The sequence below is a fragment of the Phalacrocorax carbo genome, chromosome 5 (genome assembly GCF_963921805.1).
Source record: "Phalacrocorax carbo chromosome 5, bPhaCar2.1, whole genome shotgun sequence".
Lineage (NCBI taxonomy): Eukaryota > Metazoa > Chordata > Aves > Suliformes > Phalacrocoracidae > Phalacrocorax > Phalacrocorax carbo.
This window is the reverse complement of record NC_087517.1, coordinates 60,726,936-60,752,715: the sequence shown is the minus strand read 5'-3', so window position 1 is coordinate 60,752,715 and position 25,780 is coordinate 60,726,936. Positions and strand designations below refer to the sequence as shown.

Here is a 25,780-nt window from a genome sequence, read left to right as displayed (position 1 = left end):
TTATGTGCCTGATTCCCAAATTCAGACAGGTGAAGCCATTAATCTGTCTGACTTGTCATTTCCCAGAAGCATCGGAAGTAAGGCAATAGTGATTGTTCCCTGTTATACAGTTGTATTTGATGACTAAAATTAATATTGGCCAGGATCTCAGATAAAAAAACATGAGAAACACCAATAAACAGATAAACAGCCTCTTAATCCTCTCTCTTTATAGTAAGAAAAAGGCCACTATGCACTGCTTGTGGAATGGGAGCTACAGCATGGAGTCACCTCTCCTCGAGCACAGCACAGCCAGGCAGCATTCTGCAGCCCTCCTCCCCTGGGACATTCCCTTCCTGACCGTATTGTCTTGGACCGGATTTCAACTACCACCATGGACATGGAAGACGTTTTTTTTCTAACGCAGACCTGAGGTCAAACAATTATAATTGTGTTTAACCGAAGGGTGAGGACAACAGGCTAAGACACAGAGAACATGGGCTTGTCCCCACTCCACCCAGCTCTGAGTCCAGAGAACATGCTGCCCTTTACTTAGGATGCTTGGTCAGGCCCACCCTTCCTCAGCTTTAAGAAAAAAAAGGCTGAAATACAATGGAAATCCTAGGTCCTGAAGGAAGCTGAAGATGCTCCTGAGCTGTGGGAGGTGTGGAGCCAAGGGTTTGCTTCAAGTTAAGAAAAGACGTTTCCTACCAACTGGATGCAAGGGGTAAATATTAGGCATGGGCATACCTGTGTCTAATGGCTAGAATGGCCTGAAATCTGCCTGTCTCCTATGCCAGGTTTCCTATGGCCAGTACTATGTGAGCCTTTATCTCAGCTCCCAGATTTGCTCTCCAAGGTTGGTGCTGGCACTTGCCTTTTGCCCAGTGATAAAGTAGCATTTAGGCCACTCAGATGCGATGCACTCTCACCACACCGTGGCTGGTACCTGGACTTGCCCAACGTGCCACATGTTTCCATCCAGCCCTACGACCATGCAGGCAGACCAACAACCAGCTCAGGAGCGCCAGGGGCCAGAGATCAGGGGGTTTCCTCTCCTTTGGGCAGACAATGTGGCACAGAGGAAATCCCAGTGGCAGCTAAACCCCATGCTGTGAGGGGAGGGCAGAGTGGTGATGCCTACATGTTGGCTGATGCAACAGGTTAGCGCCTAGCTCTTGGTGTGATTGAGGTCTGAGTCCCACAGAAAGCAGATGCCACTTTGACACATGATTTGGGAATGGTTATATCAAGCAGAGCATCCAAGTCTCTTCCCTATGTATAGCACAGGAATAACTCCAACTTTTGCTGGTTACTGTGAGAAACAAAACTATTTGAAAGAGCAGAGGATGCTCAGACAAGAGCAGATGTGCCCCAACAGTAGTTATGTTCATTTTGCTCTGCACAATTTTCCTTCATACCTGTGTTTTGGAGTGATCTTCTCCAGGACCACTTTGACAGCTAGCTGAGCTGTCCTTCCAGTGTAGCCCAGGTTTCTTGCTGGACAGTAGAGGGAAACCTGCCAAAGACACAATTTTTACCATCATATTTGTTGTGCTTTTGTCTTAAATAAAGTTTGCAGTTAAAGAATGAGAGTAGAAAGTTAAAAAGTAATCTGGATACAGTTGTACCTGAAGAGCGGACCTACAGTAACGAAGTTTATGGCCTTGCTCACATGTGCGTGCACACCGTGCCAAACACATGTTGACATTTTCAGTAGTGGACCTGAACTGCCTCCACTTTTTGGCTGGATGAAATGAAGCAGCTTTTGAGTTCCAGGAAACTATCTAGAAAACCAGACCTCTTTAGAGGGCTTTCAGGCCCTAAAAGCAGAGGCAGTCAAAACAACCAGCGACTTTTGAAGCTTTGGGTAGTTTTGAGAAATGAAGAAAATGGTTGACTTCTGAGAGGGCTGTCCATCAGAATGGGAAAGAAATGGGAAATGCAACCACACCTGCAGGCAGTAACAACAGAAACAATCCTGTGGCCTCCCAAGCCAGACCAATGGTCAGCGCGCTGGGGGTTCTTGTAGGATCAGGTAACATAACTAATTAATAAAGGTCTTGAACCAAAACTAGCACAGACAGACTTAGACATGCTGGAAACAAAAGTAACTTGCACCTGAAGGGAGTCAGGAGAGCTCTCTAATATTTGTGCCTGTGAAAATTGTACATAATAAATAATCTTTGGACAGAAGTATCCCAGAGCCAAGATATTACCTTGACAAGCTTTAACATGACAAATATATTTACAGCTGAATTATTAACTCCCAAACCCAATTATTAGTTCTGAAACCCACAAAAGTTCCCAAAGCAAACTTTGAATCTTCTACATAGGGATTAAAAGCTGCATAAGGACAAAAGCAAGACACCAGAGAGAGGAGGTGGTTCCTGCATTGTGGACTTCAGAAAAGGCAAGCCAGGGAGAGACGCCAACATTCCTTTCCTCTAAGTGTCTCACCTGTGCATTCCCAATCTTGACACAATTTGCCACATTCAGCCAAGAACAGAGGGAAAGGATGCACTGGAGTTCATTAAGGAACTCTCACAAGAACCAGCAATGAGCAGCTGAACTGAGACAAACCCAGCTTTTGTCACCTGGTTAAAGGGATACCATAACTCTGGTCTGCTGCTGGTCTTGCTTTCTGTATCTTTTTGCAATGAGTTTTTAGGAGAGGGGAAAGAAAGAAACATAAAAACCACCCTTCAGATAATTCCAGACACATTGAGGAAGTCTGGTGATGGTCCTCTAAGAAAGCAGTATCAAACTTGAGCTACTCCATTTTCACACCCACTCTACCCTGACCCTCTGTCCCCACTACAAATGCTCCTCCTCTTCCACCCACACGCGTTGACCTTTATATTCTGTACAGCAAATTGACCATGGGAAAAGATGTGAATCCAGAATGAGGATGAAAACCCACTGTTACCTGTATCAGTGAGACGGGGGGTTTTAGCCTGTTCTACTAAAGCCCTTTGTCTCCTGACAAGGGCAAACATCACAGCTCAGCACACCGAGAGGAAACGCAACCGCTGCAGCAGCAGCAGCTGTAACACTGATGAGGGCCTAAAACCCACAGCCCAGGGGTCTGCAGGGTAACGGCACGTGCCCGTGGGGAGGACTACTTCCTGCTACAGCTCTCATGGGCATGCACTATCTTACAAGGACAGGGCCTGCATATGAGAGAACATCAATTCATGCAAAGCCACAGCTTGCTGTCTTTCACAAAGATAATGGATGTATTCCCACCAAGACGCTGAACCCATATTTGGTTCACATTCAGAACAGGGTTTTAAAAAAAAAAAGTTCCCTGGGGCACTATCACAATCTGCTTGGCCCAAAAGCTACTCAAATTGATCAAGATAAATTAAGATTATGGTGTTCCCTGTGGCCATGCGACAGGGATTAAAGATTTTGAAAGGTAATATCCTGCTCTGAGCCTTTCAGCCAATATAACCATGACACTGATTTCCTTTCTTTGGCCGCACACCTCATGCTGTTTATGAAATATATGTGTTTGGGGAAATCTGTCTGAAAAGGAGACAGATTTTTCTTTCATGTGACTGATGATCATATGAATTCTTGTAACCAAATATTAAGTGGATTAAATATAGAAACTAAGATTTACAGTATTCCTCCAGAGAGTTAAAAATGCCTTTATTCTGTTCCCAGCATACGCTGAATGTGCTTTACACCTCATTTTAACAGCATATTTGAGGTTCGGACAAATTCATGCGGCGCATCGCTTCCCTCTCAAAGGCTTTTAGCTCCCCCTAGAGCCCGTCGAAGGCACATGGAAGATTTTAACAAAATGATGGGAAAATTAACTGGCAAACGATTAACTAATGCACTTGCTGAGAACAAGCTGAAAATGAGTCAAAATTAAGAGTGATGCCCAGTCTGCTCTTCTTTCCTGTCTTGTTTTCCCTCAAACCTGGAATAAGCACTATTTTTGTCTGATCTTTTAAAAACAGAGATCAATTAAGGCAAGATTTTAAATCCAAGCCTTTGGCGAAACTGACACCTGATTATAAGCCAATCCTCAAACGCTGTACAGTGCTTAGAGACAGCCTCAAGGCTGACAGATGCCCGAGACTTTGAGGGCACCCTGCTCTGCCTCCCCGTCCCAGGCAGGGGACGGCGTTCCCCCAGGCTGCTGCTCCAAAGAGGCCTCACAGGCACAGCGAGTCCCCTGTGCCTCGGAGGTGTGGTGAATCCCAGGGAACACAGCCGCCTCATTGTGGCCCGTCTGCCTGTCCGTCTGCCACAGCTGGCTCTCTGGGGACAGCCTGTCACAGGGGATGGTTTACTGAATGGTGAACTTGGTGGGAGCATCCTCTCAGGACATTATCCCAGATGTGTGGCACCGGGGGACCTCCAAGGGACCACAGGGTCGGTAGTGACAGTGCTCACATGTACCTGTAGGCCTCTGACTCGGAGGCAAGCCCAGCACCAGGAAGGGGAGATGTAGCTTGTCTCCTCTTTTGACTACAAAGTTTTTCCTACAGTGGGTACTTGCAAATAATCTTGAAGTTTGTTTGTGCATTCAAACCAAGCAAGCCAAGATGCCTCTGCTTGAATGCTGGTCCTGTAACAGACACAGGGATCCTGCCTGTTTTGGGAGCAGAGCCCTTAACTTCTTTGAAGGCAACCGGAGCTCTGAGCAGCAGCAGAAATCCCCTCTGTCGCAGAGGGCAGCTGAGGGCAGGGTTAAAGTGTGGCCGTCACCACCATTTCCCAAAACCCACTGTCTCCATCCCTAGAAACTGTAGCACTCAGTCATATGCACAAATCTCTTCTTTCCGCTGCTGTACATTAATGTTTTATACTTAAGCCTGTCAACACATCAGCCAAATAGATACAACTGCATTTCTAACCAAGTTTTGGGAAGGTTTGGGATGCTGGTAAGTTGAACAAGCTTCCATACTGGTATGGTCAATCCTGGCAGGCATCTGCAAGTCCTTAATGGGGACCGGGCAGGCACTGTGTGCGCTTGCACAGAGGCTGTGCCAAGGGTGCTGGGCGACCCCCGTTATGAGCAGCAGAGGCGTGACCTTGTTTTGGACCACAGCCCAGGAGGATACCTCAGATGCAGCCTCGGCTGCAAGGAGTGACTGCACGGTGTTTCGGAAGTGAACTGAGCACAGACCTGATCACTATTGAAATCACTGCATTCCTGAGCGATTCCCATGGGCAGAGAGGGGTCAGCCCAAACCAAGTGAAACTGCCAGAGGACAAGAACTAGTAACACTCATTTTTACCAGCTCACCCCTTGGGATGGCTATTAGTACTCCTTCCCTTTCCATAACCCAGAAACAACACCTGTTTTTTCCAACAACAACAACAAAAAAGTGTTACAGCACCCAAAGGTGGGTGTAAATAGGCACCTCCAGGAGCATTTCTAATAAGCGACACTCAAAATGTTAGACTCACATTGCACCTGATCAAAAGCAATCACCACACGCAGGCCTAGAGACGGGGGTGCATTTTCTCGGCTGGAGAATTAGAGGGGACGCCACTTGCTGGTGGGTGTAAGAGTGTTACGCGCTTACCTAAGTAAGTGAGTAGTAATGTTACAGCTATGAACAGTCACACTGAAAGGGAATTTGATCTTTTCAGGACAACAAAATGGAAAGGAAATGTTTGTCGCGTTTAGATCTGTTTGCTCATCTAGTGACTCAAAACTTCTAAAGGAAAGCAGGAGAAACAGACATTTAGGAGACAGAAAAACAAAAGACAGTACACAAATAGAAGAAACAATCACTTCTCAGGCTTCACTCACTCGTTTGGAGTTTTCTTCTCCAATTCTGACACTTATTTAACGCCGAGGAGTGTAAACTGTTGGCTCTCTGTAGCGCTGAACAGAAACAGAAAAGACCCACGGTCAGTTAATGCAGCCAAAGCCGGAGAGGGACAACAGAGGGCGGGGGGTGGGGGTACAGACATAACCCCAGCGGTGGGGCGCCGGGGACCCAAGCAGTCTCCCCGCCGGCCGGGCCCGGCCCTCTCCCCGCGGCGGCGGCCGGGAGGGGGCAGCGCGCACCCGCTGCCGGCCCCGGCCCCGGCCCCGGCCCCGGCCCCGGGGGGCTGCTGGGGGCGAGCGGGGTGCCGGGGCGGTGCTCAGAGGAAAAGAGCTCGTGTAGTCCTCCTCGCTCATCCCCAAACCTGCACCGGCTCTTCTCTCCGCAAAGCCGGCGCGAGCAGAAAGGCAGGCAGACAGACGGACAGGTGTGGGGGAACTGACTGGAGGGGTAAAAACTTATTAAGGATGCTGTAAAGCAGCTGGGTGAGGATGTGGAGCTGAGAGACGGGCTGCTCGTGAAGATGTAGGTAAGCTGGCTGGCATGGTGGGGAGGAAGGTGATGGCAGGAAGGAAGGTGACGTGAGCAGCCAGGGATGGGAAGAGAATGACCTTGGTGAGGAAGAGGATAAAATTCTTCAGTGACCCCACAGGGTAACATGCTGCTGGGTGCCTTTGGGGGTTTGCTGCTGTCCTTTTTGTGCCCTAAATAAGGGCTTCGTTTTTTCAAGAGTCAGTTTAAACTGCTGCACGACGTCTCCTCTTTCCTGTTTGGATTAAAAATGCACGCATGGATGCAGGATATGGCGGGAGATGGGAAGAAATGAATGCTTATGGCCTTTTATTTTCTGCAAAACCATTTCTTTGGCTGGTTATAGCACATCTTTTAGTTTTGACCTTCTCCAGCTCCAGAAAGGAGCTTCCACATGGCGGCAGACTGTTCCTAAACCTCTCCCCACTTCCCTGCTAGCTATATCTTTTTCTCCTTGTGCTTTCACTGGATACAAAAGTTTTATGCAGTTATGGATGGAAATACAAACTGAAGCAAGCAGAGCTCTCTAGTGCCTCCAAATGTCACCTTTGCTTAGGCAACACTGCAAATATTGCATTGGCTACCAACAACGTCCGAACTTTTTACTGGCAAGAAAACATTCACCCCACTCCTCCAAACAAAGCATGAGGCACAATTACTCTAAGTTACACTGCATCATGGAAATGCTGTTTCAGCTACAGCACCCAAAAGGCAGAAATCCCCCCTAAAAAAAGATGTGGCCAGGGTGCAGCCTGGCCACGTTGCAGATAACAGCCCCTGCTTCAAAGCCTCTCCCCCCAGCCCTGACTTCAGCCCTCAGGAGAGGCTGCTGGAGCATACCTGGCTCAGGGCGCTGCTTACCATCGGCAACTTTGGATATTTTGGGGCTTTCCTCTGGCACCACAGGGCTCCTGGCGAGTGATGCCCACCTCCGGATGGGGCTCGGGCAGGCATGGGGCTCCAGCAGCGAGGTCTGTCCTTCGCTTATTTCAGAGTTTGATGACTCACCATTAAAATCAGACTCCAGCTCAGAGCTACAGGGGAAAAAAAGGGTGAGAAGGAAAGAAAGTGGGACATGTCAGAAGATGCATGGCATGGAGGTATTCATTCCCCTTCAGTGCAACAAGCAGCAGCAGCTGCCCTGACAGCCTTGCAGACAGCAGAGAAATAGATGTTTTGCAGCCAGAGCTGACGCCCTTATTTTGCTTTTTTCGTTGTCATTGTTACAGGACTGTAATTTGCAGTAGGTGCTACACAGCTGAGACATCCCTATTCCCATCAGACTTCCACTGCCTGGATTTGCACCCACAACTGCTATGTTCAGCACCTGGAATCAAACTGGCATCGAGAGACACTTGGGGTGAAAGATCCCACTGCTTGGATAGCAGGGATGGGGCCCTTCTGCCCACAAGGCTATACCAAGATGAAGAAAAGGAAATAGTAGCACTTGCAATGCTCTTATGCCCTAGAAACAAGGCACAAGGGTCAAAACTCTACACTTTTCATGTTTTTCCCACAGATATTTGGAAAGAAGAAGCATGCCATAGGGAACTTGAAGGAGGCCAAATCCAGTGCAGCCTGCTCTGACTACGAAGCAGGCTTTACCCGCCAATTCAGTATGGTTATTGCTGGACCTCACCTCATCTCCCATCTCAGACTGGGAACCAGCTCCCCTCTCCAGGCAGCAGTGGATGCTGAGCGCCCATCACTTGGCAAGCAGTGGGGGAGGCGCGGCCACCTCCTGCAGTGCAAATGCCTCTGCACTGCCGCTGCCGGCAGAAGATAAAGCCAAGGAGGGTGAGGAAATGCTGAGTGGGGGGAGGCCATCCTAGCCTTCAGCAGTTTGAGAGAATCCATACTGAAAATCATGCAGCACCAGCCATTTCGACCCTGAGGTGAGAGATGACGCCATGCTGGCATCTGTGGCTCAGATTAGTCCTCTCTAAAACTCAGGTATTTTGTCATTACAAATCTTCTTATTGCACCAGCATCATCTCTTATCATGTGTCGGGCACCTCACAGAGCCTTGGGGAGGGTTTTGGACCTCAGCGAGCTGCTGCACTTGGTCCTGACCCCACTTCTGGGTGCTGTGATACAGGACGAGGAAAGAGCCTTGAGGAGAGGGGGCCACTGGCCCAGCAAGCAGGTCTTAGGCAAGAAGTTGGAGGCAATTGTAGATATCAGTCTAGAGAGGTGAAGACTGAGTGAAGTTACATGAACAGCCTTGAAATATGCAAAAGGTACCTATAGGAAATAAGAAAATGAACTTTTCGGGAGCTGCTGGGACAGCCCATTGAACAGCAAGTGCAATGAGACACCTGAGCTGATCAGAGAGGCAGATTTCTCTAAATGTAATTAAAAATATGTCACACAAACATGTGAACAGCACACACATCGTGACCTTGCCTCTGGGCAGGAGAACAACCGTTTGAAGTGATTATTAGTCCTCTTTCAATAATCATGGGATTTCTTTCCTCTCTAAAGGCCAGACTGTAGGGAACAGGCACTTTTAGGCCTTCTGACGTGACCACATTCACACTGCCATAAATAAGCGTGCCACCACCCCAGTTGGCCTATTTTTAATGCAAACTACACTGCTAACCTAATTCATAGCTTTATTGTGATGATTAATAGCTCTACCTTAAAAAAGAGGAGCTTATACCATAGCTTACGCCATGAGTAGTCCTTTTGGCACAGAAGGAGAAAGCTGTTTTGTTTTATATAGCATTGCCTTGTAGAAAGGAAAGATTTATTTTAACAGCCCAAGGCACAGCTCAGGAGGCAGGATGAAGAAGAGCTAAAGAAAAGGCTGCAGACAGTATAAAACCAGGGTAAATGTCATAGGGGTAGTACCCGCCAGTCCTGCACCCCTGCTTCGTCCAGATCAAACCAGCAGTGCTGGGAGACCAGGGCCAGCAAAACAGCGAGGATGGGAGCGCAGCTCCAGGTACATTGCTCTCTCAGCAGGCTGAATCAGTGTGGCCTTAAATTTCACCACTAACACATACTTTTTGGGTGTCTTTCAAGCTATGTCAAGCATACAAATATATATAAAAAATATAAACATATGAAGTCTTTGATAGCTGAGATGCTGTGGGATGAGGAGATACCACACTGAGATTGGGCAGCGTGCCACACAAAAGAAAAAGACCTGCCATTAACATTGATTGATATAATTCTGTTTTAAAGAGCAAAATGTTTATTTTCCTTGGCTGACAAGGATGTAAGTGCTATAGTAAGAAGCTTCTCCTCTGATCTCTGCTTGATAGGTGGTCATTATTCACAAGTACCTAAAGCCTGAACTGCAAAGCTGTGTCGCTGAGCTGGTTCTTTTCCCGGTCCCACCAAGCACCCCGCAGCCAGCTCAGCAGTACTGTTTGTCACTTGCTAATTCTCTTGTCTCCCTTTTTGGCAGGGGCTGGCCTGCCAGAGGGGTGTGAGGTGAAGGGTGCCCAAACGGCTGCAGCAGTGGGAGGCTGACCGCAGAGCCACTGGCACCAGCCGCGCCGGTGACAGATGCAGCATCGCCCCTCGCGCCACGTCCCGCTGGCGGGGAACCACGGGCCTCGCCATGTAAGCCATGGGGGCTGCCGCAGGGAAGGGAGCTGATCCCTCAGATCAGAAGGATTAGCCAACTCTCATTGCTGTCTGGGTGCCACAGGAGCACCACGAGCCGGAGGGTATTAGCAAGGGATACAAGAACATGCTCTGCAGGGGGGTCTGTCAAACAGGCAGGAAACCTTCCCCAAGCTCTCCAGCCCCTGTGGGAGAGGAACCCTGGAGACATTCATCCTTCCCCAGAAAAGCACTCAGATCCATGCAGCAGAGCACAAAGGCCATTTAAAATCACTTCAGGGAATAGCAGGAAGTTGTATTTCTAAAAGCATTGCTCTCCCCCAGCTCCACACAGCACCACGAATAGGTGTTTACAGGACATCAAGAATTTGAATGAGCTTCCTTGCAGAGCAATATCACTGTGTTTGCAACAGCTGGCTTTGGGTTTGTCTTCCCCTTCCCCACCCCTTCTTTTTTAGTTCCCAGTAAGGAAAACTGCTTTACTCAGGAGATACCAATCTAATCTTTAGACAGAATGAAACCCCACAGAATCCTGCCCAGAAAGACAATATATTCTAATTTGTATGCAGAAATCAGGCTTCCTCTGACAGCTCCCCAAGGATCATCAAATTTCAGATTTCTCAGGGGTGGACAGGCCCTCAAACATCCCAGGAGAGCCCCCAGGGTGTGGAGCTGCAGAATGATGTGCAAGGTGGGAGGTGGCCATGTCACAGGATGCACCTTTTGCCACAACACACCCACTGCCCTAATCCCTGAACATTTTTTTGGTACACAAAGAGCTGAACCCAGGCTGATCAGGGCAATGTTTTTCCCTCTGATTCAGGCCCCTGTGTGGGATGTGAATCGTTGAAGATTTCCTGCAAAGTGAGTCATGTGTCTAGAGGATTTATGGCTGTGGAAAAGAATAATTGTTATTCTGAGCAGTTTGTCTTCCCCCCCCAGTTGTACACACATTCAGTACTATATTTTGTGTTATATTTTTCCTTAGTGTTCCAAAGAAAACCAAGGTGCTCTTATGAGTTTTTTTTATAGGCTTACTTGTATTTTAAAGTACCTGCTTGCATCACTGGTGACCATGACTCGGATAGCGAGAAGGTTGTGCTCGGTCATCTCCTCCTCGGGGATGACCCTCACGGTGGCCCACTCGGGGGAAGGGGGCGAGAACCAGCTCTCCAAGTTGCAGTGCTCAAGGATGCTCTTTGCCTTCTTTGGGGATGTGGGCTCGTTGGCCACGGGCAGGCAGTGGTCTGGGAAAGGCAATAGCAGGGCATTAGGAGAGGAGGGAGTCCATGGAGGGGATGGACCTCACACCCACATTCAGGTGGTCCTTGGCCACTTCTGGTGCTTTCCATGTTGGGCCCCATGCTGCCCCCATGGGTGCAGGTGAGATGTGTGCACCAGCAACCTGGCACAGCAAGAACATCCCTTTAACCCGGTACAGCCCTGCCATGGTTCATCAGCTCAGACGCAAAGAGGAGGAGACTTCAGGGGCAGCCTCAGCTTTCGTAGCTGCAGGTCCTAAGTCTACTCAGTGGGACAGCTATCAGGCTGTGGCAGCAGTAAGACATGTGCCAGCCACACAAGTAGGGATTTACGGTCTCTTTCCAGGTACCCAAAGTACGTATGTGAGTGGCAGGAGGCAGATGGACCAACCTTCCTTGGATGGCTAAAACTTCAGCCCTTTATCGCAAGTTTAGGTCAATTCAGGGCAGCAGGAGTAAGCAAAATAAACACAGGCTTTTCAGGTTATTTTTAGTATGTACAGCATACACACTGGTTTGGGAAAAGAAGCAGCATCACAGCAGTTAAACAGCACCATCCCTGAACTTCGAATTCAGGCAGGAGGAATAAAGAATCAAGCCAAATTTTCCTCCCTCACCCCAGGTGACACAGACAGAGCCAAAGACAGGAGGTCATCTCTCCCCATGAAATGTTTGATTTCTGAGCAACCTCATCTATCCACAACCTCCTGCACAAGCAAATACAAACGAATCAGCTGCGCAAGTTCCCCTGGGCCTTGGTGCAAGAGAGACAAATTACAAACTCTGGGAGAGTGACTTCGCTCGGTTCACCTCCCATGTGTGTTGCTTTCACCACATTTAATTCAACACTGTTGCTTCTAATTTATACCCGTATAAGCAGAAAAAAAAAAAATCAGACGTGGGACATGGCTTATTTTTCTGATCTATTAGAGCAAACTATCTAGTAAACATTAATTAAGCTCCTCTCTAACTTGCAGCTCCTTCATTTATTGCAGAAGTGCGCTCAACCCTGTCCTCCACCTTGCAAGGGTTTTTAACTCGAACGCCAAGTACTTGCATGGGTTGAACACGGAAAACAAACCCGCCGGGGGCAAGAGTGCTACAATCAAATCCCAGATGCATCAGGAGGATTACACAAACCACAGAGCACAAGCACTGGCCCACAGGACCCTCCGGAGCAGCAATTCCCCGCCTGTGGTCCCTGTGTCTGCCCCTGGGCCATCGCATATGGCTGTTCACTTGCACCCAAGAGGCAGCAGCCACCAAGCACTGCTGCTTCCAGGAGCAGACACAGCAGGTATTGCAGGTGCACAACCTGCACCACACGAAGCTCTAAACCCATCTTGGATCACTTGGTCCATCACTGTCCCCTCCCCGTTACCATTTCTGTGGTGCTGTGAAACAAGGTCCTTAAAACAAGCTGTGACAGCATAGCTATGCCTTTATTTTGCACAATTCAAGTAGTTCCCAGCCTTCCCCAGAACAAGAAAACTGGTGTTCTGAGCTTCTGCACTTCTCCCAGTTATTCTTAGTGCTCACCCTCTTTCTACATTTGACAATAAGCACCACTGAGGAAAGCCCAGCTGCTGGTGGCAGGGATGACTCCTCTACAATTACAACTCTTGTGCTGGCCAGGTGAGGCTCCCTTACTTGTATTCACAGACTGAGTAACATGGCTTTGCAGTCTTCCCCCCGCCCCCGCCCCATAGTTTTACTGATTGCTGCACTGTTCAAAAGGCTGTGGTGAGCTCTAATTTTTTGCCCTTCATAAAAGTCAGCGTATATTCTTGGCTTGAAAACTCCTTAAGATTTCACTACTCACAAGTGGTTTGTTTGTTTTGGTTTTTTTGGGTTGGGTTGGTTTTTTTTTTTTTAATTCTTCTATTTCTATGTAAAGGAAGCAAAGGATGGTGGAGGAGTGGCTTGCTGTTTCTCCAGAGCAGGATGCTCCCATGTGAAAACACATGCTCGGGCTTTACATCCAGCTCACCAGCATCACAGCAGCCACGTTTCTTGACCGCAGAGATTTCATTTCCTTTGGGAGATGGAAGAAATTCATACCTCTCCAATTTTTATGTCTGACTTCTACTTTGGCCCAGCCAGGCCACCCACCCCAAAGCCTCTCATGGGCAGTGCACAGCAAGCCTGGCAGTGTTCAGGTGGGAGTGTGGGAGTCCACAGGTCAGCAGGGCACAGCTGCTCTTCCTCATGTGGGGCATGAAACCCTCCTGGGAACAGCCCCCTCTTCCTCAGAGCTGGCCTGGACCATGATATGCCATTTCTACTCTCCAGAAGCAAAGTAAAAAGCAGTTATTTTAAGCCAATTTGTAAAACCTAAGTCCTTCAACTCAACATTGTCCTTAAAAGATACTGCATTTTATATGAAAATCAGAGCAAACAAAATCAAGCAAAAGTTTGCCAGCTCTGCCTATAAACTTGGTACCCCTGCTGGCAATAAGCACTGCCTGAGGTCGCTGGAAGCGGCTGTTAAAGAAAGTCAGTTTTGCCATTTGCTTGCACACTCAGTATATATTCCCTTCCCATTCTGCGCATTAATGCTTTCCCCGCCACGCTAACAGGAAAGAAGAGAAAACATGTTTATGACTAACAGACACACAGCTGGAGAGCATTGAAACCCACAGACAGACTACCTAAAACAATTCCCAGCATGGTTCCTGAATATGAACAGATTTCCAGTCAACAAGGCCCTCTGCAATAGCCTGTTACACATTCAATTTTCAATCATTATAGACATAATAGTCAGAGCTGGTGAAGGACCTCAGGATGTCATCCAGGCTACTGGATGACAGTGACAGATGGCACCATCACCTCTCTGTAAAGTGAAGTTTCTGTGCTTACTTTTTTTTTTTATGTCATGATATCTCCCCTTCTTGAATTCTGCACCTAGAAATTGCCCCTCTCAGGAATCTGTTAGGCAGCTGAGCCCTTTCTGAGCAAGATAAGCTTGCATTCACAGCCATACTAATCAGGTTTAAGATCAGCATCCTGCATTACCATCCACCTTGAGCCTTGATCTAGTGAAAGATGCACCTGCCCAAGGCAGGGGACTTGGACTAGATCTTTAAAGGTCTTTTCCAACCTAAACCACTCTAGGATTAGAAAGCAAACCCACTCCTTACTAGCACATTTAATCAATGTTTGTATTGTGACATATAAAGTTGAATAAATCATGTTGCACTGAACTCCATTAAAGCAGAAACCGGACCTCCTTGGTGTTTCAGTGCATGGGATGCCTGCATGTGCACATCAACCCAAATACTGGGTTACACATTCTGCAGGACATTTGAAAAGATTAAAGTTAGTACTGCTGTTTCTCACCTCGGGGCTGCACCTTGGGTAACAGGCTCAAACAAAAAGCAAAGATGTCCCAGACACCCAAGTGTCAGGGGTTTTTTTTTTAGGCTTTGATGGTGTTATGCAATTTGACTGGTCTCTCCTAAAAAGCAGCTCTTCCTGCAGCACCAGACTGAACCCCCGGCCCTGCAGGCAGGCACTGTGTAGTGAAACACAGCCCAGCAGGGCACTTCAGGCTCTCACAAGAGATTTCAATCTCCGAGAACAAGACGGTAGAGACCGAGTACAGAGAGCAGGGACAAGCTGCTGCTGGATTCATGTAAACACCATAGAGGAAGAGTGTGTTCAATTCAAACAAAAGCCTGGAGGCTCTGCAGGCTTGGAGTCCACCTGGCAATCATCATCTGCCTCTCCACAGCAATGCAACCAAATCCAATCAACCATCAGCTGTGACTCCACCACTGGCCATCACTCCCGTTATTTTTAAAGGAATATCAAAAAGGAGAAATACGGTCTGATGCGAACAAGGAATTTGAAAAGGAAGCTGGAACTTCTTTAAAGCTCTTATTTTGCATAAAAAGATAAGAAGGGCTATCTGAACTAATCTCTCCTGAATCAGCCCAAAGGCTGAGTACTTACACAAAGGTGAAGCATAATTTATGCTCCTGAAGAGATGCTAGGCTACATAAGAAGCAGCCCTCGTACTTCTCCATTCCAGATGGGAGCCTTGCAGCTCTCCCTGCATCCTGGACAACCACCCATCCTCGCAGCACTGGCAGTCAGGCCCTCAGTGATGCGTCAGCACAGCAATGCTGAGGATGAGGACACTGATTTTTTGCAAATCTGACTCCTGGGTGGAAACCAAGCTCTAAACCTCAGTGCCCTGAGTCCCATCACACTGTAGGTTGGGAGTTAAGCACCTCTAGTAACCATTGCAATTAACTGGTCACCCACAGAGCTAGCTGATAAACTGGCCCTTGTGGAGAAGGCTGATGGAGCCTCGCTGGAGGCTGAGCTGTGCTGAGGCCGGAGGGAGTTATTTGGCACTTGTGGGCACATGCAGCAGGCCCCCCTGCCACCCCTGCTCTCTGGGGAAATTCAAGCTGTTGCAGAAGGATTGAGGTGGATATTCAGCTCCTAAATCCAAGGTGGCAATTCCCACATAAGCTCCAATATATCTAATTTTCCTAGTGCTTGAGTTCTTTCATAAGTCTGTGCCTGGCTATAATCACCACATCATCCCACTTGACCAGAACACACAAAAATGGGCTTATGCTATTCTCAAAGGGGAAGTGGCATGTGGGTGGACCAAGCCCCTTGTCTGGGATTACCCAGGCAGCCTGTGACACTGCAGGAGCCTCCGTGGCCAGCTCTCTTGCTCCACATCAGGTTTCCTCCCCATGACAGGAGATTTTCTACTAGAAGCTAAGAGACTGAGTCAGAGGAATTGAACTTTATAAAAGATAAACATATACAACGTAAAAGCTAAAGAGGCATCCGGTTCACAGAACAGAAAAGGGCACAGCCCTGTTTCCTGCCGATGCAAACTCGTGCCACACCACTGATCTCCATGGGGCAGCACCAGAAATTATCAGAGGAGAACCCAGTCCTCAGGAAACAGTCACTCAAAATAGTATTAGCGTAAGATCCTACTTCATTTCCATCATGCTCACTTCAGATTTCCTACTATCATGTCTCAGCATGCTAAAGACCTCCAGCAGTGAGTATGCCTGCTCCGTTGCACAGTTTGGACTGGAGTCCCTACTAATCCTTTGCCAAAATGTTCAAATAATTTACCCGGGGGGGCACAGACGAGCCGTGCATGGGAAGGCGTTAATCTTAGGCCATAGTCAGCCAACCAGTTCTGTCATGTGAGTATGACTGCAGGGACAGACAGCACACACCACAAGTATCTCACAGTGCGTTGCTAGCCAGTTAAAGTGGAAACATCCTAAAAACAACCGACTAACGTTTTTTAGGTGCTGAAGTTTCCTAAGCTAGTCAGTATGAGTAAGCCAGGGAGCTAATGTGCTCACTTCCAAATCCCACATGTCCTTTGGTGCTTTCCTGCACAGGTTTGAAGGGAAGCAGGCAGGCAAGACAGCGCTGCCGGCTCTGCTCAGACAGCAGCAGCAGGTCCTCTGCAGCCTGTGCAACCCGGTGTTTATGCTGTCTGTTTTATGGTCTGCACTTATACAACTAACTTGCTCTCTGAAGGTCTGGTGGGATTAAAAGAATTCAAGTTTTCTATTCCTTAAGTTGTTAACCTCCTCCTTACTCCACTGTCATCGCATATTATGATCCTTCCTCATCCATCACACTGTCCCAGTGCTTTGTTTTGGCCACACCATTGCCTTTTTCATTCATCTCCCAATTCTCCTCTCTCCTGCCAAGCGTGCTGTGCCTTGCCTAATGCATCCCCTACCTCCTGGTTGCCTTTCCCCAGCTGCCCTTCTCAGGGTGATGTCCCAGCAGGCTCCCAGGTGCTCCCTTCCTGCCTCTTCCAGCTCCAAACCCTGCCAGCGCTCACCCAGTTACAGGCTAGCAAGGATAGCTGAACTCAGTGGCCCGGGGCAGCACTATTTCCACACACAAGTTCTGTCACCCATCTCTTCACTGCAAATGTCTCTCCACAGTCTCAACTGTCCTGATCAGAGTCCTTGACTGACTTGCATTGAGAGCAAATAACATGGCTTTAGGTTTTTTGTGGCTTGGGGTTTTTTTTTATGCAAGAAAAGGAGCTTAACTGCCTTCAGTTATTTGAACAGCAGAAAGACAGTAAGTGATTTCAACAGAACAATCCTGTATTCATCTGGCTCTCCCACTTAAACATGATGAAAAATTTGGATAAACAATTTCTCTTTTGTCTGTATTTCAAAGCCCACCTCATCCTCCTCGGACTGGGAGACAAACAACTGTTTTCCTTACAGGGCAAGGATTTAGCTAAACTGTGTGGTAACTGAGAAGTATCCCTAAAGATTCATCTGCAGGGCTCACATCCGTGTCAGCGCTCACCCAGAGGTCAGGGCTGTTCAAAATTTGCTCCAATGTACGGGACTTGGCCAAACAGCCCCGCAGACCCCATGGACAGATGCAAACCTCTTTCCAGTGAAACACACTTTTATTCTCCCTTAAGTATCATGCCAAGTTTTCCCAATTCCCCAAGAGTGCCAGCTCACCCTTGCATTTGAGAGAGAGCAATTTTTGTGCCAAGCCTCGAATGAATCAGAGATGCAGCCAGTGAGCAACAAAGACACTAAAAGATCTCTGCAACACTGGGAGGGTTTACAAAACTTGGAGGTGGGCCTTACTGCAGCTGCAGAGATACAGTCAGGGAGTACAAATCCTCAGTTTTTCCCCATAGCTCAAATAATCCAAACACCATGGTCATTTACTCATGAAAGGTAAGTTAGCGAGACCATTTGGACAGTAAGACCATCTTCAGCCAGTTTGTGGCTTCTGGGTGGACTTGCAGGAATTCACCCACCAGACACCATGGCTGAATGGACGTGACCACTCAGGGAAGTTGGTACTGAGGAGCAGAGAAGGCAACAAAGCAACCCAAGCCTTTGGGACAGCATGGCAAGGCCCTGTGCTGGACTGCCAGCCTGCACCCGGAGCCGCAGCCCTTAACAATCCTTCACCCCGCTTTAGGGGAGGATGGGTGATATGAAGATGCTCCCATCTCAGCACGGCCACCGAGCAGGAGCCAGGCAGGGCTGGTACCTTGGTAGGGGTCTGTTTCAAGCTGATTATCAAATCTGAGAAACACTGTAGTTTGTTTATGGCTCAAAGTAGCAGCCTATAATTAGAATATAATTATGGGTTTTGGAGGTCCCTGTATATACAAGTCCAGGAGCAGCCCTCCTGCAGGACTTCTGAAGAGATCTTTCCCTTCATCTCTCTGGAGACACTCTCCCTGGCTGAGCCCTGCAGAAAGCACACAGGCTCAAGTCAGCTTCATATTAGCGAAAAAGCACGCAAATTTAGTATAGTGGTTTTGCTCACTGAAATATCATTGTAACTGTGATTCTCTCAATGACAGGCTTGTAAAATTCACATGCTTACAGAATAACATCCAGTGATGATCCACCATAACCTATAACCTCCCCCATTTTTTTTTTTTTTCAATTACTTTCTGTAGCAGCATCCTCAATGGTCTGAAAGCATTTCAGCATCTAACAATGCCTTCAGGCAGCACCACTCCCCTGCAAAGGCTCTGTGCCTGGCAGGAACGGCCAGGGAGGGAGCACGGCAGTGGGACTGTGTGTGCAGGGCTCAGACCCAGCTCTGCACTGGGAACAGCCCTGCAAGTCATCCAGAAACCCAGAAACAAGGATGGAGAAATCTCTCAACTTGCAGGATCAGGGACTCAGGGATCTCAAGTGCTTTTGTGAATACCCTGGTTGACCTTGCTCCCTCAGGTACGAGGGCAAAGCTGACAGCCAAGCATAGCAGTGGAGAGGTCTTTCTTGTCTGTAATATGCTGCGTATTACAGACGTGAGCTTTGTCAATAACCCTAAAGCCCTGAAAGCTTGCAATTAGTTTTGTTAGTAATTTTTCCTGGAGTGATTTTAAGGCAGTTTATACCCATGGAAATGCAGGGCAGGTGTCCCCCACAACCAGCAGGCACCTGCACCAGTTTTGCTCAAGCTAAACAGGAGCAGCACGGCTGCAGGGGCCTGTTGGCCTTGTGCTGGAAGAGAGCAAACCTCTTCTGGCATCGCAGGGTGTCATTGCCAGTCCAGACAGGACCAAGGGAGGGTCTGCACAGGGCACTGAGCTGCGCAGACCCAAATCCAGGACTGACACTGTCTCACGGACTCAGCACCACCGTGCGCTGCCTGGCATGGCTAGGCTTTGCCAGCTCTACTAGACCGCTCTGCCAAAAATCTCAAGGTCAGATTTTTGAAAGCTGAAATCTCAGAGTTGTTTACTGCCCCTCTGTGACTGACAAACTGCTAAATGTTGTCTACCACCAGGCAAGATCCCTCTGCTACTTCAAAACAGATAAATGTACCATCACAGCCTTCCTCCTGGTCCCAGAGGCTTTGCCTACACACCAGCCCCATTTAATGAAGGGAAGGTGCCGAGTTACATGCTGGTGACTCATGCACACGTGCCAATTCAGTGCTGCACACAGAAGCATTGAAACCTTTTTCAGTGTTATGCCATGCTTGGCGGTGCAATTGCAATGGGTTTTGCTTAGCTGATAAAAGCACCGTGGTCCCGTGAGAGTCCCTGGCATGGGTCCCCCTTCAGAAACCTGCCCAGGAGCAGTGTGCCACCATACACGTGGCAAAGGAGCGCCCTTTCCAAAGGGGCTTAGCATCCACCCACCCGGGGCTTCGCAGACCACTCTCGGCACCTTCTATGATTACCATTTATAAGGTGCTGATCACTCCAGCATCTGAGTGCTCCCACCGATAACACCAGGGCCAAGGAACAGACATAGCAGGAGATGTTATTCATATCGGCGAATCCCTCTTGACAAGTCAGCCTCACTTTCTGTACGGGCTGCTGCTCCTGAGTCATCTGCCAAACCAGCGTCAGGCAAATTGCTTTACTGTGAGCTGACAAGGAGATGACAAGGGCTTGGGAACCAGCCAAATTTGGGCAGAGCCAAGCCCCCGCTGGGGGCAGCTGGGCCAGATCGGCCGTTTCCCCCCCACCTCAGGCAGAGCATGCGCTGCCTACAACAGCATAAAGCCTGAGCTGTGCCAAACAACATCCCCCTCCCCACCGGGAGCACTGGGCCAAGCATCTCGGACACCAGCTGGCGCAGGGCAGCTGCGTTTTATCAGCTTTGCTCAGGAGCAGCCACTCTGTGTGTGCCTCTGCCCGTCTTGAACAAAAATGGTCAAAGATGCTTCACTGAAAAATCTCCAACCAAGACAGCTGCAGCAGCCTCCCCATGAAGTCAACACCACCATGCCATAAGCAGCCAGAAGTGTTCACAATTATCCTCCCTCCTCCTCTTTAGCTGGTTTTAAGTCATGAGAGGGAAATTAATTTTTAAGCAAGGTACAGTGAGAGCTCCCGCAGTTTTCTTGGCTAAGGCGGGTCAGACCAAACGGGAGCCCTGCACAAGCGGAAATGGGGAGTGAGCCTTGCTGAGCTAACCAAAGTATGAAAACAAACTAATACAAACCCAGAGAACATCCCTGAAGGCAGATGAAAAACAGAAACAGAGCCAGGAAACAACAAATTTTAAAATTGTATCAGCCTCTATGCTCTGGGCCACAATACACCCAGCATGCTGGTGATCAAGAATAAAGTTTCTACAGGGATACTGGTCCATAAAACACCCCTGGAGTGCACCCTGATCCATCTGGCTTGGGGGGCTCCTCACACCAACACAAGGTCTAGTGGCTGACTGGGTAGAGACCCCCCCAGCTGGGCCCTCAAAGCACATAAGAAATTATTCATACCTGCTGCTGGCAGTGAGAGGGGTCCCTGCCCCAACTGCCCTGCGCCAAGGCCAGAGAGCTTGGCACCTGCCCCATGGCTCAAGAAAAAGCAGACAAGTGACTGATTTCTTACAGCCCTGCCCATGTTGCATATCTGTGTGACAGCCCTGCTTGGCAGGGGGAGGAAGAAGGAAACCTACTGGAATTAGGTGTTGCAACCTGCTTTTGGGATGTGCTATTTTGGCACCTCTGACACATCATGTTTTTGCGACTCCCTGAGGGCTGTGAAGCAGGAGCAGTACTTACCCACAGCTGCCCCAGCCATTCAGGACTGGCAAAGGGCTTCCAGGTCCTCAGGAGAAAAGCACTACTGAAATCCCAGGTGCTGCTCTTATCAGTGGGAGGCAGGTTCCTGGGCACCTGGGGCTGGCACACAGCTCGCTCACCCCACCATGCAACTGGCCCAATGCAACACAGTGACCCCCAATAAACACCCCAGCCTAACTTGTGTCCTGCTTTTCTGGCTGGTAATCTTGAGTCTCTTAGCCTGCCATTAAACTGTGTCACCCCATGATTCATTCACAGGATGAGTGGACTCTGCCTGGCCTTGTATGGAGCTGCTGACTAAGGCAACGACAGGAGTGAACAATTTTAAAGTGTAGTTACTCATAAACATGGGCAGCCCTGATGGTGAAAGCAAACACCAGTTGGCATCAAAACCTGACATTAAGAAATTCAGTCATGAGACCACAAATTGATCTGTAGCGCACCCAGCACACTTCACTGCCTCTCTGACTTCTCGCTGTGTAATAAACAAAAAGAATAATTTATAAGTCCTGCTTATAATACAGCAGTGCTTTAAGAAAGCTGTGGGGCAGAAGGAAGGTTTCTTTGTACCAGCGCTGTGGAAGCACAGCTGAAATGAACCCAGCCAGCCCGGAGAAGAGATACAGAGCAGAAAGCACTTGCCAGGTAAGCACAGCCCACATGGGACTGTGAGAGGGGATGGGAGAAACTACAACACCTCCGGTTTGGTAGACCTTGGTCTTGGTGCAATACACTGGAGTGAAACCTGAGCTCAAACCTGTTACAGCTTCAGCTGTGCCCTGTAGCCTGAGTTTCAAAATGTGTAAGGCTGCATGGGAGGACTGCCTGTGCCAGAGTTTGAAACTGAAGACATCCCATTAAGGTATCTCACAAACCTGTGAAGAACCTTAAGAGGCAACAGTCCTTCTAGCAGCATTCCCAATTGACATCGTGTCCAAACTTTGAGTTTTTATCACACCCAAAAAAACTGCCAGGCAGATTTCTGTCCTTGAAAAAGGACTCCTGTAAAAGATAGGATGTTTGACATGGCACAGATTTCAGTTCTTGCCACCTCTCTCCTTTTCCCTTGGGCCTCCTTCATATGTCTACAGAAGTCATTTCCACATTATGGTGGCTAACAGGGGAAAGAATAAAGACAACCACTGCTCCCATTTCCATGGGGTGGCACACTACTCCCTGTGCCATGGGGCCTGATCACCTGCCCAGCTTCCAACCACCAAAAGCAAATGCTTTCCTTTTGGCCCTTCTCCACCCATGGCCCATTGACAGGCTCTGCCATGGCCCCCTCCTCCTGTCCCCACACCAGGAGCCAGTCTTCTCCCACTCGCCTGTGGGCCCACGCCAGCACCTACACAAGTTCTTCAGCAGCAAAACACTTTTTCAAAATATCCATTACTTACTCCATGAACAGACACTTCTGAATTCAGGCACAAAGTATAACCAGGGAATCTGAAGTTGGCAAAGCAAGACAGAGCCCAAAGCACACAACTTTTGAATGTATATGGGACGGTGCACATTAATGCTCTAATACAAACTAACTAAAAATTAGAGATAAAGGAAAAAGCAACTCACTGAAAACCTAGGTATGCTGAATGTATGTATTTATGGAAAATTGCTTTTCAAACGAAACCTGCTGTGATAACACACAATTTCTATAATTTTATAGTAAATATATATTTTATCAGAGCAATCTGTGTTAGTCTGGTATATTAAGGCATGTAATAATTGTGAATTCAGAGCGCAGCTGCAACTGTTTCAGTCTCTAGAGTGACCAGTGTCTGTCAAAATAGTATTTTTTTTTGCACACAGACTCAAAGCACCAAAAACCTTAAAATAAAGACGTGAATTAACACCTGCAGAATAAATGCTAAAAGAACAAATTCAAGACTATAGCGACATGCAAATTTCTTTGCAATTTCATTTCAAAAGAACTTATCAGAAATTCCAGCCATTTCAAACAAGTTTGGAGCCCACCACCTGATGAGATTAAGATCAAAGCCTCCCTCCCTCTTATGTTAACACAGTTCACAGACTTTGGGAAATATTTACATGACTAATATATATACTTGGATCAAGCAATATACAGAATGTGTTCTGATATTCAGCAACATGATCTTTCACGCAAAAAAAAAACCCAAACCCCAAGTCATCTGCAAACATGTCATGCCTTCGAAAACATAACTATTAATGCAGAATTCAGCACATTTCAGAACTCCTTGTTTTGATTGGAATGTGAAGAATGAGTGAGCCACAAATTAATTAAAGCCAATTATAGGAACAAATTGCCATAATGTTGTGGGAAAATGCAGACCATAGCCCTTGCTTGAGGTTAGAATACATACAGAAGCAACTTTCACTGGCATTTTATAGCCATAGCAGTCTAGAAGAAACCAAGAGGAACAGAAATTTACTCTTCTTGATAGTTAATGAAAGGCTGAAATTTGAATTTGAGCCATTTTATGAACTTTTGCCTGTACTCACTTTTTAAAATTATTTCAAATCAACCATGCTTAAATACTTCAAGATCTTTTTCATTATAAAGCATTAGCATAATTATAATAAAGGAAGGCTACCTTTACAGAATCTTGACGTGTTTGCTTTTCATTAACAGGCATTTATGCACGTAATGCTGTGTTGCTTTGAGACTGAAAGATTAGTCCGGCTTTTCAAAAAAAGCACATCTGTGTATGTATTTCCAATCCAAATGGCCCCAGTGGCAACAGACAAGTTCAGAACCCACTTGAACCAGTATAAAGAGGAGGAAAAACAGAGCAACCCCTGAGCCTGCCAGACACAGCAAATGCCACCTCTGCATTCCTCGTGCTATAACGGCATCTATAACATTAAGTAGCTTTCAAGTCTTAGAAGACATTAAGAATGTAAAGAGCCATTAGTATCATCTGCTCCAGAACCATGATTTTTGGAAGGCACTCAATTCAGGGGCAGCTCAAGACCAGAGTAGCCGCCTATTTGCCTTTCAGACAAAACACTGCTGCCAGTTCCAGCTATACAAAGGGACAGAGCATTGCAGCTTTGGGGTGCCTTTATAAAAGTGTGTGTTTGCTGGAGCCTGAGAGTGCTGGAGCTTTGGGAGGGCGGTCAATGCAAGAGCAGTAGCAGGATGCAAGCCTCCTCCTCACAGGGAGGTCTGCTCACGCAGCCAGAGGAAGACAGGGGTCCCAAATTAGGCTTGTTAAATTCGCTCAAAACTTAACGCACTAGTCTCTTCATCTAGCAGCATTACTGGGAGCAAAACAAGGACTATTTAGTTTTATTACGTAATGATTTTGACTGAGAGTAAGGGAACTAACAAACTTGCTCCCCTCATGTTCTTCACTTTGTTTCTTTTCTGTACACTGAGTCTTGTCCATGGTGTTCCAGGGCATGGGCTGTTTTCTACTAGGTATATTTAGTGATAGGATTTGCTAGTGATTTGACTTTTGGGGCCTTCTGTGTCAACACAATTACTACAAATCTAGACTCTAACATTACCCCAATTCCAAGCTATTGTACTGATATTTTAGCAGGAATAAGTGAAACTTTACAAGAACAGCATGAACATCTGATGCCTCTCAAAGCTTCAGTGCCAAACAAATCATCACCTTCTGCAAACACAAAAACCTCTTCTGATGTTTCCACGCCATTGCCTCTGCCTAAAACGATCAAGATGGCAGAAATGATCCTGATCCGAAACTGTAAATTGTGCAAAGAGTGATTCTTGTTTTACCCAACTTGCTTTGTCCATTGCAATTAAGGAAGTGCAAGTATTGTCTTAAACTGTATTCGTGCCCTATGTTTTCATTATGCAAGTCATCTCCCCCTCGGACAGCAAACTTTGTACTGTGTGTGATGGCTTTTTCTTTGGCAGGGAAGATGGAATAGTTCATTGGGAATAACATTTGTTGTTCTTTAGCAATGTTGTCTTTAGCAACATTGTGAAAAAAAATTTATTTCTGTCATTCAATCAACCTTAGAGAGGTTCAGTTTGAATTAACTTTAAAAAAAAAATGTCACACAATCTTTCCATTAAATTATTGGGACTATTCTTTCTGGGATTTGTTTTTTTCTTGAAACACAAAGGAAGCAATTACAGCTTAAGAACTGCAGAGCAAGCAAAACAAAGAAGGTGAAGGGGAGGAAGACTCAGGAAAGCTCTTTTGGAGAACCTGCTGTTTAAAAAGAACCACACCACCAGCTTTAAAAACAAAAAAAAAAAATTAAAAGCCACATCAGAGCAAAGGAAGGCAAAATAAACCAATAAATAAAACAAGGCCACTGTTAACAGATAATAGGTCACCGTTAGTTGGTGCTTCCAGGGGTCCAGAAGATACAGGGAGCTTGCAAATAGCACTCCAGAGTTTGTAGCACAGGTAAAGCTTTACACACAGTTATTACCTGCTTTACCTGTACATAAGATCCGAACACATGTAACTTAGCATGACCTTTACAACATTTGTTGATATGTAAAACAAAAACATAAGGAAAGGTAACAGAAGTCAAAGAGAAGAGGGCAAGTACCATTTGCATATGCAATACAAGCTACCCTCATGCTTACCAGCACCAATTTAACATTCCCAG

General features: G+C 47.3%; 1 protein-coding gene across 3 annotated transcripts in view; it reads right to left on the bottom strand.

The window, feature by feature from the left end:
* MICAL2 (microtubule associated monooxygenase, calponin and LIM domain containing 2) overlaps positions 1–25,780 on the bottom strand; it is a 131,132-nt gene that overhangs the window by 25,082 nt on the left and 80,270 nt on the right. For 2 of the 3 annotated variants that reach the window (XM_064452732.1, XM_064452734.1), the window contains 4 exons: positions 10,942–11,134; positions 7,152–7,345; positions 5,762–5,836; positions 1,401–1,498 (listed from right to left, as the gene is read on the bottom strand). In XM_064452732.1, coding sequence (XP_064308802.1) covers positions 1,401–1,498; positions 5,762–5,836; positions 7,152–7,345; positions 10,942–11,134 — 560 coding nt within the window. The remainder of the gene's footprint in view (positions 1–1,400; positions 1,499–5,761; positions 5,837–7,151; positions 7,346–10,941; positions 11,135–25,780) is intronic. The other variant, XM_064452733.1, reaches the window with a different exon arrangement.